Source organism: Microtus oregoni, unplaced genomic scaffold (genome assembly GCF_018167655.1).
Source record: "Microtus oregoni isolate MIOR12 unplaced genomic scaffold, Mior012 000098F_ref0000018, whole genome shotgun sequence".
Lineage (NCBI taxonomy): Eukaryota > Metazoa > Chordata > Mammalia > Rodentia > Cricetidae > Microtus > Microtus oregoni.
In genome coordinates this window covers 3,837,534-3,852,779 of record NW_024544711.1, presented here as the reverse complement: position 1 = coordinate 3,852,779, position 15,246 = coordinate 3,837,534, and the positions used below count along the sequence as shown (strand labels likewise).

The window sequence follows — 15,246 nt, the reverse complement described above, 5'->3', positions numbered from 1 at the left end:
CTTTTTTTTCAGACAGGGTTTTGTTGTGCAGCCTTGGCTGTCCTGAAACTGGCTCTGTAGACCAGGTTGGCTTCCAACTTACAGAGTGCTCTACCTCCTGAGTGCTGGGATTAAAGGCGTGTGCCACCACCATCTGGCCTAATCTATATTTCTGATAGAAACTGAGCAAAAGTTTTCCTTATTGTCCACTGATTTGTGGAAGTAATGTAAGTTGTAAGTCATTATCTACAAATATACTGAAATATAAAGCACACACAGTATCACCTATTGTTTTAGTCACTGTTCCATTGCTGTGAGGAGACATCACCTCCAAGGCAACTCTTAATAAAAGCAATTTTTTTTTGAGACAGGGGTTCTCTGTGTAGCCCTGGCTGTCCTGGAACTCACTAAGTAGACCCGGTTACCTTGAACTCAGAGCTCCACCTGCCTCTGCCTCCCAAGTGCTGGGATTAAAGACATGCACTATAGCTGTGCAGCTAAAAGAAAACATTTAATTGGGGTGGCTTGCTTACAGTTTTAGAGTTTTATACCATGATCATCATGGTGGGAAACACATAGGCATAGTGTTGGAGCAGTAGCCAACACACACACACACACACACACACACACACAGAGAGAGAGAGAGAGAGAGAGAGAGAGAGAGAGAGAGAGAGAGAGAGAGACTGGACCTTGGCTTTTGAAATCTCAAAGCCCACCCTAGAACACATCTACTCCAAAAAACCCACACCTCCTATTCCTTCCCAAATATTTCCATTCCCAGGTGACAAAGCACTCATATAAGTGAGCCTATGAGGACTGTTTTCATTCAAACCACCACCCCTACAAAACATGTCCACTAATAGGGTGTAGACAAATATCCCAAAAGGAACAATACAGGTAACATTGAACTAATACAACAGCTCTTTTAGTAACGAACAGCTATCCTTAAAATAGTAACATTTTAACGGAAAACGATCGTGTTTATCAACTTCTTTTAAGGTAAGCCTGCTGTCAGCAGCTAGATTTTCTAAAATATCCACACACTAAGAAAAGATATCCAGTCCCAAATACGATTTGAAAAGTATCCATTACTGAACAAAACCGAGTTAAACTCCAATACAGCGAATGATGATTCACCATATAACTACCTGATTTTGACTCTGCCAGAAAAATGAGTGAGAAGACAAATGAAGAAAACGCTCTAGTTCTTAGTGAAAGAGACAACCAACCTGAGCAGCTCCGGGCTCTCCTTGGCTGGCGTGACTACTATCAGGTACCAGCAGCGGCTCGCTCTTTTCGCAGCTCTCCTCACTGATGAGCCTGTCGGCATAGTTGGGCTGGGGGAAGATCAGGTGGCTCTTTTTGGAGTCTGTAGTGAGGGAGATTTCATGGGAATAGGTCTGAAGGTAAGCCTGTACCCCATCCATGCCCACAAAATGAGAGGTAGGCACGCTGGCCAGTCTGCCGGCGGAAGTCTGAAGCAGGCGTGACATGTGCCAGTGCCTAAGCCTGAGGGCCAACAGCACAGTAACGAATCCTAGAAAGACACAGGACACCACTGCCACTGATATCACCAGGTAGAGTGTGAGATCTGAATCCTGGGCCTCTGACGGAGAGTTGTCGCTGCCTAAGTCAGTCAGTACATCCGGAATGCTATCCCCTACAGCGATAGTGAGTGTGACTGTGGCCGAGAGAGGGGGCTGGCCATGGTCCTGGACAGACACCACCAGGCTCTGCTTGAGAGCATCTCTGTCCAATAGAGCCCTTGCTGTGCACACCTCACCTGTATGAAGCCCAATTGAGAAGAGCCCTGGCTCGCTGGCCTTGAGCAGGCGGTAGGACAACCAGGCGTTCTGTCCGGAGTCTCTGTCCACTGCCACTACTTTGGTTACCAAGTATCCAGGCTCGGCAGAGCGGGGTGCCAGTTCCACACCAGTGGAGCCATCAGTAGGAATAGCTGGGTACAGGATCTCAGGAATGTTGTCATTCTGGTCCAGCACAAACAAACTCAGTGACACATTGCTGCTGAGCGGAGGAGTCCCGCTGTCCTTAGCTGTTACCAGAAGCTGCAGGTCTCTCAAGTGCTCATAGTCGAAGGACTGCAATGCGTACAGGACACCAGTGTCAGAGTTAATGGAGACATAGGAGGATACAGGAGCTTCCTGAAATGTATATTCAGCCAGGGAGTAAGTGACCCGAGCGTTATCACCACTGTCCGCATCATAGGCAGTCACCGAAAAAATGGAGACACCTCTGGGGTTATTTTCTGAGATGGAAGTGGAATAGGAGGAGCGAGAGAAGGTGGGTGGGTTGTCATTTATGTCTGTTACTTTCAGAGAGATGTGGTTTTCTGTAGTCAACGGAGGCGTTCCATGGTCAGTAACGGTCACTGTGACGTTATAATCCGAAGTCTCTTCTCTATCCAGTGCCCTCGTTGTTAATAGGTGATAGTAATTATCAACGGACTTTTCCAGTTTGAAGGGCAAGTTCCTGGGAATAGAACACGAAATATCTCCATTCTCCCCAGAATCGGCATCGTGCACGCTAAAGAGCGCTATTATGGTTCCCGGTAGGCAGTCTTCAGAAACGGAACCGGTGAGGGAGGTCAGTATTACTTCTGGGGCGTTGTCATTCACGTCCTGGACTGTGACCAACACCTTAGCGCTGGCAAGAAGAGCGCCTCCGTCTTGGGCTACCACCTCCATGACATAGAATCTGGATTCTTCATAGTCCAGTGATTGAATAGTTGAGATTTCCCCCAGGTTAGAATCGAGTTGGAAAGTCTCGGAAATTTTGTCTTCTTCGTTGCGAAAAGAGAAGGTTAATTTCGCATTGATTCCCTCGTCGGCGTCCGTGGCGGTGAGTGTGAGGAGTCGAGCGCCCACAGGTATGTTCTCTGGAACACTCACTCTGTATTCGCTTTGAGTGAACAGGGGTGCGTTATCGTTTGCGTCGAGGACGGTCACGCTGATATGGACAGTGCTAGAATGTACCGGGTTTCCACCATCCAAGGCTGTGAGGACCAGGTCGTGAGCAGACGCTTTCTCACGGTCCAGGGGCTGTTCCAACACCAGCTCTGGATGCTTTTGCCCATCAGATCCGCTCTTCACATCCAGAGAGAAGTGCGGGTTGGAGCTGAGCTGGTAACCCTGGAGGGAATTGACACCCACATCCCCGTCTCTCGCGAAGGGGAGTACCAACCTTGTTCCTGCAGCCGCGTTTTCATTTACTTTGACTTTTAACTCCTCATCGCGGAACCGGGGGAAGTTATCATTAATATCAAGAATTTCCACTTCTACTCCATAAATTTTCATCTTATTCTCAACCAAGATGTTAAAGCTGACGAGACAGGGCGCGCTCTGGGCGCACAGCTCCTCCCGGTCTATCCTGCCTGCGGTGACCAAGCTGCCACCTCGCGGGCTCAGCGAGAAAAGCTGCGACCTACCTCTGGAGACGATGCGGACCCCGCGCTCCGCCAGCTCGCGGGGCTCGAGCCCCAGGTCCTTGGAGATGTTGCCCACGAAGGAGCCTTTGTCCAGCTCCTCCCGCACCGAGTAGCGGATCTGTCCTTTACCTGGCGCGCACAGCGTCCCCAGCAGCATGAAGAACTTTAGCAGGTCGCTGCAGCTCCAGCTCCAGCGCCTCGGTGGATCCGCCATTGTCTTTTCTTCCTTCGCTTTCCTCTTAGTCCTGGGTCAGCCCGCTGGTTCCTTGTTTCTCTGAAGCCGAGGAGAGCGGGAGTTGGGATGGGTTGCTTTCCCCAGGAGCTTGTCTGGTCTCGGTTTAATGCGGAGGAAGCTGGGAGCCTATCGTTTCTAAGATAGCTTCTTTCCCAGTCTGGTGAACAGCGACGCCCAGAGTCCTAACCGGTTACTACACCAATTCTATTTTTAGTTCCTCTTAGTTTAGCTGTTATTTTCATTCCCAAGGTTTTTGTTCTGTATTTAACACATTATTGTGCATCAGTGTTTATATTTAGTAAAGTTTTAATCTTGACAATAAGCCTTCCACAACCTGAGATCAAGTTATTAGTTTTATTTTACTTCTCCAGAAAAGTTTGATTTTATGCACCACTGAGTCCTTTTATCTTACCCACATCGAATCTGTTTAGCCAAGAAACTGAAATTCCTACCTTTGTTGTCAAGACTTCATTTTTATCAGGATAGGTTTATAAAAATCTGCCTAATATTATACTAGTGTGCTGGGGAAACAATCCCAGCTCTCAATGTATCTTTGCAGAACTGCCCATATGTTTTCGATAAAGTTTTCAAATTTCCAATCTAAGGCTATAAACAACGTCACCATCTCAGACAGTTGGGCTACCTGCATTGCTATGTCTTCTCATTCCTATATTCAAAATACCTGTGGACATTTCATTGGGACAGGATCTTGGTAGCAACCAGTATAGTGACCGTGGGAGACGGGACTTCATTTATCTCTCAAGGAGGAAGTGATGGGTATTGAGTCAGCAGTGGTGAGTGGCCTATTTGTTTTGAGGAGATATTTAATGCCATCAGTCTTGGAGAATAACATATGAAAAGAAAAATCATGGCAGAAAACAAGAGACAGTTCAGACAGCCCCTTCCGCGAGATAAAACAATTCTTACCTAATAACTCATCAGTAGGAAAAGATTTTAATCGAGACCTATATTTTTGTTTATATAATTTTATAATCTAGGGACTGAGACGCAGTTCAGTTGGTAGAGCGCTTGCCGTGGAAGCATGAGACCCCACCTTGATCCTTATACCATCAATAAGGAAATACACGAATAAGTGAGTAAATGACCCAAACCATAAAAATTTAGATATTTTTGTAGCTTGACGTAAGCAAGGTTGTAAACTTTTTCTTAGCATGTGTTTTTTCTTAAGAACAAGTTGTTCATGAAGATGCTATCTCACATGTACTAATAGAATTCACTCTTCATAACGAACATTTTAGGTTTCATACTTTGCTCATCCATTGAAAAGAAACCTGGGGGGCAGCTGGAAAGATGGCTTAGCAGTTAAGAACACTGACTGTTCTTCCAGAGAACCTGGATTCGATTCACAGCACCCACATGTTGGTTCACAACCATCTGCTACTCCAGTTCCAGGGGATGCAGTGCCATGTTCTAGTCTCTGTGGGTACCAGATGCACAGGCGCTCAGACGTACATGCCAACAAAACACCCATACACATAAAAACCCCAGATTTTCATAAATTAGAAAAAGCATCCAGGAACCCCAAGACACTCTGCTTGTAAGAAACTCACGACTCAAACTCAATTGAACACTACCCCACCCAACTTACTTCGTTGATAACAAGCCACCACCGTGGGGGATGTGTTTCTTTCACATTCGATTTTCACAAACTTGATTATCACAAACAAGGGCCATGTTTATTCTGAATCGCCAGGGATCTAAGAGAACCCCAAATCTGAGTATGAGAGCTCTGGCATGAAAAGAACCTCGTAAGTTTCCAAGAGTGATGAGCTTTGGGGATGGGAAGGAATGTAAAGAGGAAGGAAAAGAAGTAGCCAGTGCTGTGAACACTTGTAATGACGGGTAAGCAAACTGCACACCCAAGGTAGAAACCCTTCTGTAAGATGTGATTGGATAAGGTTTGCATTTAAGGCAGAACATTGGTCAAGGCTCACAACAAAATGAAATATTCAACAAAACCACCCCAAACCACTTAGTGATTTATTAAGAAATACTGAACCATAAGTAGAAAAGCGAACTAAATTGAAGCTCACCTTTGGGACAGAATCCGAGACAAAAGGAACCTCAGTGTCTCCAAGAGTATCTGGTATCCAAGAGGTGTCGTCACAGAGGAGGTCCTGAGGAGCCACTTCTGGAGTCACATTAAGAAAGTTAAACTCTGTCTTAGCTGACTGTGAGGCGATGCACACATTGTAGGAATAAGGCAATGTCCCCTGACTGTAGTTGGGGAGGACTCCAGTGGCAGAGTTGGAGCTGAGACCAGGCTGAAAGCAGCCCCAGGCAGCTGAGCTGGAGGAGCATCGCAGGCGCAGAGCAACAGCCAGAATCACCGCCAGAAGAAAGAGTACTGAGATCAGGGCCAAGGCCACCACCAGGTAAAACTGAAGCTCACTCTGGGGGTCCGATGGCAGAGGGTCATCGCTGAGGTCTGGCAGGACCTCCTGTAGGCTGTCAGCGAAGATCAGATGCAGCGTGGCTGTAGCGGAGAGCGGTGGCTGTCCACCATCACGCACAGCGACCAGAAGGCGCTGTCGCGCAGAGTCTCTGTCGCCCAGGGCACGCGCTGTGCGGACCTCGCCAGTGCGCAGCCCAAGGCTGAAGAGTCCGGGATCACTGGCCTGCAGCACGTGGTACGACAACCAGGCATTATGTCCGGAGTCTGCGTCCACCGCCACCACCTTAGTGACCAGGTATCCAGGCTCGGCGGACCGCGGTACCATGTCGAAGAGCGCAGAGCCGTCGGGCTCGAGCGTGGGGTACAGCACTCGTGGTGCATTGTCGTTGCGGTCGCTTACTAGCACGCACATACTCACGTTGGCCCTGAGAGCGGGCGAGCCCTGGTCACGCGCCTGCAGTGTCAGCTGGAAGGAGCGCAGCTGCTCATGGTCGAAGGCGCGCTGCGCGAACACCGCTCCACTGTCCTGGTTCACGGATACGAATGATAACAATGCCCTTGGCTCTAGGTCGCTGGCTATGATGGAATAGGAGACCTGACCATTGGATCCCAAATCCGGATCAGAGGCGCTGACTTGAGCGATGGAGGCTCCAGGTGGGTTGTTCTCAGCCACGTGAACCAAGTAGGAGGCCTGGTGGAAAACGGGTGCATTGTCATTGACGTCTGAGATATGGAGGGTGATGATTACGTTGGAGGAGAGTGGCGGCTTACCCCTGTCGGTAGCTACAACGGTGACGTTGTATTCTGGAATCTCTTCCCGGTCTAGGGTTCTGTCTGTCACTAGTTTGTAATAATTCTTCGAAGAAGATTTCAATACAAACGCTGCATTCCCCAAGACGTTGCAGTAAACGTCTCCATTTTCTCCAGAGTCTTTGTCCCTCGTTTTTATCAAGGCGACAACTGTTCCTAGTGGAGAATCTTCCGGTAGGGGGGTAAATACCGAAGTCACAATTACTTCGGGTGCACAATCGTTCTCATCCAGAATTTCCACTTGGACACTGCAGTGGGATGCTAGGTCTCCGGGATCTTTTGCTTCTACATTCAGGGAGTAACTCTTAGCAGTCTCAAAATCCAAATTATCCTTTGTCGTGATTTCTCCTGTTTGCTTGTCTAAGTTGAAAAGACGTTCTACTTGTTCATCCACATTGTGAAAAGCGTAAGTGATCTCTGCGTTGACGCCCTCGTCCTGGTCGGTGGCTGTCACCTGAAGCACCGAGAAGCCTGGTGGCACATCCTCCCGAAGGGTGACCCTGTACACATCCTGGCTGAACACTGGAGGGTTATCATTGACGTCTGTGACTTGGATTCGAATCCGAGCGGTGCCACTTTGGGGAGGATCTCCTCCATCCACAGCAGTGAGGACCAGCTGGTGAAAATTATGCTCTTCTCTATCCAGAAAACGTTTTAGAATCAACTCAGGATATTTACGCCCATCTGGGCTCTCCTTCTCTGTGACTTCAAAGTATTCGTTGTCACCGAGATAGTATTTTTGCAGTGAATTAGAACCAGCATCTGAATCCAGGGCTGGATCCAATGGAAATGCTTTACCTGGTCTGGTGGACTCTCCAATGTTTAAATCCACCTCACTCTGTTTGAATTGAGGGGCGTTGTCATTTATATCCTGAAGAATTACAGCTACATGGAAAATATTTAATGGCTTCTCAGCGACAATATCGAATTCTAGAACACACAGAGGTTGCTTCCCACAAACCTGCTCTCTGTCTATCCTGTTTGTCACAAGTAAATCTCCGCTCTCTGGGTTTACAGCAAAATAATCCTTCTCTGCGCTGACCCTCAGCTTCCGGGTGGGCAGACCCTGAACACCCAGCCCCAGATCTTTGGCGAGGTTTCCTACCACCGAGTTCTTGGCCAGCTCCTCGGGAATGGAGTAGCGGATCTGATCGGGGAGAGCTCCGCAGAACAAAAGCAGAAGGAAGGGCGACAGTACCTGCAACCACCGTGCTATTCCGCTCCCAGAGCCCCGCCCCATCCTCCTGACTCGCCGTGCTGCTGTGCTTCTTTGTCGGGGAGGGTAAGTCTTCCCTTAGTGGCTGAATCCGGCTAGGACCACTTTTGGGGGGCTTGTTTGCTACATCCCGATTTATAATGGCTTCTCCTCTATGGTTGCTTTGCACAGGAAGTTACTCTCCTAGTCTTCCAAACGCGTCTGGGAAACGGTCTTTCTCTTCTTTTGACCTACAGCGACGCCCAGAGGTCTTCTCAGAAATTGCACCGAAGCTTGTAAATATTTGAATTTTTGTTGTTGGTGGTTTAGATTTATGGTGTATTTATTTGTTTTAAAATAGGTAATATATTGAAAATTTCTTAAATAAAAATGCTACATATAGTATATGTCCTTATTATCATCTATGAATCGTGTAGCAATCTCTCTTAAGTGGAATGAGTTTTACGTTTCTTGTGTATCTTTTGGGTAGCATGAACGACCTTTAAATAAACGTTGCCCCTCCCCTCCTTTTATTGGAAGCAGTACACCATAACGTTCTCCATCTCACTTCTTTCATTCAGAACACCCACCCACATATGCGCTCCCTCCGGCTTTCAGTAAAGCGTTTTGTTTGATAATAGCACAAGAGCTCTGCATTTATTTCTCAAGTAGCAGCACCCCATATGGATAAATAGTAACTCGTCCAATCGGAAGTTGTATTTTCTTAAGGAAGCCCAGTACTCACTTATACAAAAGTATTTTTCTTTTATAGCTTGTGATGATAGCAACTTATAAATTATTTACTGTTCTCCAAATCACTGACATATATCACTCTGGCGGAATCTATTCTTAATGCCAATCTCTGAGTGTGTTTTACTCAATTTTAGGCCAACTGAGCAAACACCTCTGAGTTATGTTTTGTCACCACAGTGTTTGGAAACTGTGTCCTGGGATCGACTCTCCCAGTGTTCATTTGCTCCCTCGTTCCTCGCCCAGGACCAGCTCGTTACCGCGAGTCTTCTGCATGGTGCACACCTTCACACTGACACAAAGCCACAGCACTGAGCCATATCCCACCATCTTACTATAGTTTCCACTTAGAGAAACCCTATGGATTTGTGTATAGATTTTCATTAATTCTGGATTAACTCACAGAACTCTATGAATGCTTAGGAGATAAAAGTGTTGCGTATCTCTGACACACAAAATACTTTATGTCATGTCAGGGGATGCTTTGTATTACCCCAGGTCACATAGTGATAAATCTTCCAAGAATAATTTGCAGGGACTCTGACAGTGGGAATGAGGTCAGCTGAGTAAGAATAATATCAGTCCAGAACCCAAGCCACCCAACCTTACCTGGCGAAAACCAGAGCTAAGCAAAAGAGTTAAGCAAATTCTGTTTTGTTGGGACTTAATGGTGATGTCATAACGGGTAATTAAGAAATTATGAAAATCACTCTTATGACTTATTTATATGAATGAAATAAAATTGTCAGTATTTTTGGTAATAATCAAGTTTGCACCAAAGGAATCAGATATCCTGGTGTACTTTGTATCAGCAACAACAAAATCACTGAGTTGGGCATAGTGCCACACACCTGTAATTCTAGCCCTTAAAGAGGATTGTGAGTTGCAAGTCATCTTGGATAAGCTACATAGTGAGTTAAAGGCCAGCCTAAGCTAGACAGTAAGACCTTGTTTAAAAAATATTTGAAATAACCAGTCCATGGAGAAGTTAATGTTACAGCTTAAGGTTAAATATTTTCCTCACTACACATAAATTGCTGTTGTGGAATATTCCTTTACACTGTGTGAAGATGTGTCACTCTGATTGGTTTAATAAAGAGCTGAATGGCCAGTAGTTAGGCAGGAAGAGGTTAGGCAGGAACTGGAGACGGAGAGGACTAAGAGAGGAAGAAGGTCAGAGTCACCAGCTGGATGCAGAGGAGGCAGGACATGTAGGAGGAGAGGTAGAGGTCACGAGCCATGTGACAGCGTGCAGATGAATAGAGATGGGTTGAGTTATAAGAGCTAGTTAGAAACAAGCCTAAGCCAGACCAAGCTTTCATAATAAGAAACTTCTCTGTGTCATTATTTGGGAGCTGGCTGGTGGGACAGAAAAAAGACTCACTACAAATTGTCATTGTATAATTATAATTAAAAAAAACCCTTTCAAGGAAAGAGAAATAAACTTCAAGCAAAGAACAGTTGAATGTAATATGGGGAGATTTAAGAAAATTCAGGTTGTGGTGTGTAAAATGGCTCAGTGGTGAAAGCACTGGGCACCACACCTGTCAACCTGAATTTGATCCCTTGGGCCCACAAAGTCGAAGGAGAGAAGTTATTCCCCACAGTTGTCTACCAACATGGAGATACGCACAAAGTAAGTGAACCAGAAGTTAACATGTTTTAAAATAGTCAGCCTAGACTCCCCATTAACATCACGAGAAAGGCGATGGAAGTAGAAATGTGTGTAATTTCCTTCTATTCACAAAGCAATTCTAGTCTTCAAATGTACACAGGAAAATAGCATTTAAAAATGGAATGGTTTAGAGGTATAAAACTAAGGCGCTCTCTCTTTCCTTTTTAGGATTTCTTTGTGTAGTTCTGGGTGTCCTGGAACTCACTCTGTAGAAAGACTGACTTCGAACTCAACAGAGATCTACCTGCATCTGCCTCTCAAATGCTGGGATTAAAGGCGTGCGCCACTACCCAACTAAATTTAGGAATTTTCATCAAAGTCACTACAGAATGAAGACTATGAAGGATGAATAATAGCTAATCCTGGTTTGGGGTGTATATCAGTAATAGAGGACTCGCCTAATATACCCAAAGCCATATTCAACTCCTGTAATTACAAAAATAAGGTTATTAATCAACAAACTAATTTTTATGCAGCAAAAAGCAAGGGGATATTAATAAAGAAGTTCATATATTTGATACAACACACATACAACTGGAGACACTTTATGAAACCCTATGTCTGTATTTTAGGATGGTAAGATTCATCACAGGAGTGACTCACTCACCTGAAGAAGACTGGAGTCTCCTTTTATTTCCAGCAAGTCTTGAGACACCAGGAGAGGATCGCTCTTTCCACAACTCTCCTGACTGATGAGCGTGTCTGCATAATTGGGCTGAGGGAAGATGAGGTGGCTCTTCCCCGAGTCTGCTGTGAGGGAGACCTCATGAGAATAGGTCTGTAGGAAAGCTTGCACACCATCCACACCCACAAAGTGAGACGTAGGCATGGATGACAACCCACTACCTGCAGCCCGAAGCAGGCGAGTGGCATGCCAGTGACGGAGCTTGTGTATCAGCAGCACAATGACAAAGGCTAAGAAGATGCACGAGACCACAGCCACAGCTATCACCAGGTACAGTGTGATGTCTGCATCTTCCCGGTCAATGTGAGTGTTAATGCTGCCCAGATCTGCCAGGATGTCTGGGATGTTGTCTGACACAGCTATGGTGAGTGTGACCGTGGCAGAGAGAGGAGGCTGGCCATGGTCCTGCACAGACACCACTAGATTCTGCTTGAGAGCATCTCTGTCCAGCAGGGCACGCGCGGTGCGCACCTCACCTGTGTTCAGTCCTACTGAGAAGAGCCCTGGCTCGCTGGCCTTGAGCAGGCGGTAGGACAGCCAGGCGTTCTGTCCTGAGTCTCTGTCCACCGCCACCACCTTCGTCACCAGGTAGCCAGGCTCTGCAGAACGAGGAGTCAGCTCCACCCCTGTGGAACCATCAGTGGGGAGGGTGGGGTACAGGATCTCAGGTGTGTTGTCATTCTGATCCAGCACGAACAAGCTCAGGGACACATTGCTGCTGAGTGGAGGATTCCCACTGTCCCTGGCAGTCACTAGCAGCTTCAGGTCTTGAAACTGCTCATAATCAAAGGAACGCAGTGCATAGAGGACACCCGTGTTAGAGTTGATGGAGACGTAGGAGGACAGGGGCGCCCCCTGGATAGTGTCCTCCGACAGAGAGTAGATTACCTGGGCATTCTCACCACTGTCTGGGTCCTGGGCTGTTATGGTCAAGATGGAAGCTCCCCTAGGGTTGTTTTCTGGGATGTAGGCAGCATAGGAGGCATGGGTGAAGGTGGGTGGGTTGTCGTTGATGTCCACCACTTGCAGTGAGATATAAGTCTCTGTAGACAGCGGTGGAGTTCCCTGGTCGGTGGCCGTTATTGTAATGTTATATTCAGAGACTTCTTCCCTGTCCAGGCTTCTGTGTATCAACAGCCGGTGATAATTTCCGTAGGTCTTTTCAAGCCTGAATGGAAGGTTATCTGGAATAGAGCAAGCGACAAGGCCATTCTCTCCAGAGTCACTGTCATGCACATTGAAAAGTGCAATCACTGTGCCTGGGGAGGAAGCTTCCTGGATGGAGCTGGTGAGAGAGGTGATGGTGACTTCTGGAGCGTTGTCATTTGCATCCAGAACCGTCACCAGTACCTTACTTCTGGCTCGTAGACCAGGTCCATCATGGGCTTCTACATCAACGTCATAGAATCCAGAGTCCTCATAATCCAGCTCCCCCAACATTGTTATGTCCCCGCTCAGAGAATCCAACTGGAAGAGCTGGGATATTTTGTCTCTTACGTTCCGAAAAGAGTAGGTCACTTCTCCGTTGGCTCCTTCATCTGGGTCAGTGGCTTTTATCGTAAGTAGCCGGGTGCCTACAGGCAAATTCTCCTTCACGCTAACGTGGTACTCTGGCTGAGTGAATACAGGAGCATTGTCATTGGTGTCCATCAGTGTTACTTGAATTGTGGCAGTACCGAAGCGAACCGGGTCGCCTCCATCAAAGGCGGTGAGAACCAGATGATGAACCGCTTCTTCCTCGCGATCTAAGGCCTTCTCCAGCACCAGCTCCGGGTACTTAATCCCATCCGCCCCATTTTGCACATCCAGGGAGAAGTGGTCATTCGAGCTGAGATGGTAACCCTGCAAGGCATTCGCCCCTATATCCGGATCAAAGGCCTCAGGAAGAGGAAATCTTGTCCCAGGAATTTCACTTTCAGCGACTTTTATTTCCCTCTGCTGTGCTCCAAAGCTGGGGGCATTATCATTAACATCAACAATTTCCACTTCCACAGCAAGAATCCTCACTTTATCCTCTAGGAGAATCTCCAGATTTGCGGTACACTTTGGGGATCTGTCACAGAGCTCTTCCCTGTCTATCCTCCCTGCTGTCACCAAGCTGCCGCTTCGCGTGTTCAGAGCAAAGAGCTGTGTCTTACCTCTGGAGACGATGCGGACTCCGCGCTCCGCCAGCTTCCCAGGCTCCAGCCCCAGGTCCTTGGCTAGGTTGCCCACCACAGAGCCCCTTTCCAGCTCCTCTGGCACAGAGTACCGTATCAGTTCCGCCCGGATGTCGCATAGGAATCCAAGGAAAATGCAGATCCATACTAGCCCCCTGCGGTCTGATCCGAAAGGAGCCGCCATTGCAGTCCTGTCGCAAAGAGTCCTGAGCTTGGGCGTTGAGTCTGTGCAAGCCTGAGGAGCCCCACAATCTTTGGGTTTCAGGATAATGTACTTGCACCTTTGGACGCTGGAGCTCCGGGGAGTTCAGATTGATGCTTTCCTTCAGACCAGAACCAGTCCTTTGTGTTCCGGAAATCTTGCTCTTATTAAATACCCGATTTTCACCCCAGAGTGGTGAACAGCGACACCCAGAGTACTAAACTCTTATTGCAACTAATTCTTGCTAAAACACCATCACACACTTTCCCCTTTCCTAATCTTTCTTTTCTAAAGGAGCATAAAGGTCAAAATCCTGTTGTTTAATTTGCAACAAAAATCCAGGAGTTATCCAAAGCTTCCTATATATCAAACTAAGTTAAATTATGGCAGAGTAATATAGTAGTTTTTCTGGGAAAAGGTTGTTTTCTATCTCTTTTTGGTTGCTGCATTGTTCATCTCCCTACATCATTTTCAGTACTTTGCATTGTATGAGGGCCACATCCATTCCTCTCAGGACAGCAGTGGATGTGACGAGTGGAGAAAAGGGAATAGTGAAAAGACAGTGGCCCGCGGAGCCTGGAGGCCCAGCTCCAGTTACAACCTATGCAGAAACAAATTTCCTCCCATGACTTCGCCCTCTGGATTCTGGGATAATTTTTCAATTCCATTGCAAGAAGGGTGTTGACTGCCCAGAAGGTAATCTTACCCCTGTAGAAATGGGTTTAGGGGAGAGATTCTAGGTGTGGGCTAAAATAGCCAACGCTATTTTACAGGACATTCTAGGTCACACACTGTGTCACCACTGTCAGTCTTTACAACAGCAGCCTCTTTTCTGTTGCTTTGTCAAGACAGGGTTTCTCTGTGTAACAGCCAGGCTGGCCTCAAACTCACAGAGATCCGCCTGCCTCTGCCTTCCAAGTCCCGGGATTAGAAACTTGTGCCACCACTGCCCATCCAACAGCTGCTTTCATAGACTACAGCATTTTCAGTGTTTAATGAGTCAAGTGCAAATCAAACTCAAATGATGAGTAAACAAATATTAAAATAAACTGTAGCACCAAAGTAGAAAAGTTAAGCTGAAGATATTTCAGGCCAGCTGTGGTGGTGCACACCTTTAATCTCAGCACTCAGGAGGCAGCGGAATCTCTGTGAGTTCCAGTACAGCCAGGGCCTTGCAGAGAGACTCTGTCTCAATCCACCCAACAGATATTTCAGTTTTTTTCTCATATAAGACACAACCAGTGGTCTCATTTTTACCATCACCAAGTCTATTATTTTTAATCACTGTTTTAAATTGCTTTATCACCAATTTCAGAAATAGCCCAAAGGAGCTATTTTAATAGTTTATTTCAATAGTTATGTATGCATCGCTATCATCACATATGCCACAGCTTTCTCGGGAAATCTAAGAAATTTTGAGACAAGTCAAAAAGTCTTCCACTATTTAAATTATTTCTTGCTTACCAATTAGCATGCACAAATAACCAAACTCTTAAGATGGCATAGAATCATATCATGCAGAATTAAAATATTTAGTCTTTGAAAGAGTAGGTTAAATGTGCTGTTTTACAATCTTTATTATTACATGTTAAGGAGTTGGAGATTAAAATTATGTCTTGGAAATAACTGAAAATAGTTATAAAATCTCAAAATGCTTGCAGATTTGACTCACAGAAGTTATTAAGGTAACAAGAA

General features: G+C 46.4%; 3 protein-coding genes across 3 annotated transcripts; all 3 read right to left on the bottom strand.

The window, feature by feature from the left end:
• Positions 1-1,187: 1,187 nt before the first annotated feature.
• On the bottom strand, positions 1,188-3,638 carry LOC121442965 (protocadherin gamma-A5-like). The gene has a single exon (XM_041644609.1). It carries the CDS (start codon positions 3,636-3,638, stop codon positions 1,188-1,190), a length of 2,451 nt encoding a protein of 816 aa, XP_041500543.1.
• Positions 3,639-5,629: 1,991 nt separating this feature from the next.
• Positions 5,630-8,215, bottom strand: LOC121442964 (protocadherin gamma-B2-like). Its single transcript, XM_041644608.1, has one exon. The coding sequence runs from the start codon at positions 8,123-8,125 to the stop codon at positions 5,630-5,632; it is 2,496 nt and encodes an 831-aa protein (XP_041500542.1). The 5' UTR covers positions 8,126-8,215.
• Positions 8,216-11,091: 2,876 nt separating this feature from the next.
• On the bottom strand, positions 11,092-13,533 carry LOC121442963 (protocadherin gamma-A4-like). The gene has a single exon (XM_041644607.1). It carries the CDS (start codon positions 13,531-13,533, stop codon positions 11,092-11,094), a length of 2,442 nt encoding a protein of 813 aa, XP_041500541.1.
• Positions 13,534-15,246: the final 1,713 nt, after the last annotated feature.

Coding starts and splice junctions, on each gene's coding strand:
- LOC121442964 (XM_041644608.1), bottom strand. CDS start 8,125: ATGGGGCGGGGCTCTGGGAGCGGAATAGCACGGTGGTTGCAGGTACTG.
- LOC121442963 (XM_041644607.1), bottom strand. CDS start 13,533: ATGGCGGCTCCTTTCGGATCAGACCGCAGGGGGCTAGTATGGATCTGC.
- LOC121442965 (XM_041644609.1), bottom strand. CDS start 3,638: ATGGCGGATCCACCGAGGCGCTGGAGCTGGAGCTGCAGCGACCTGCTA.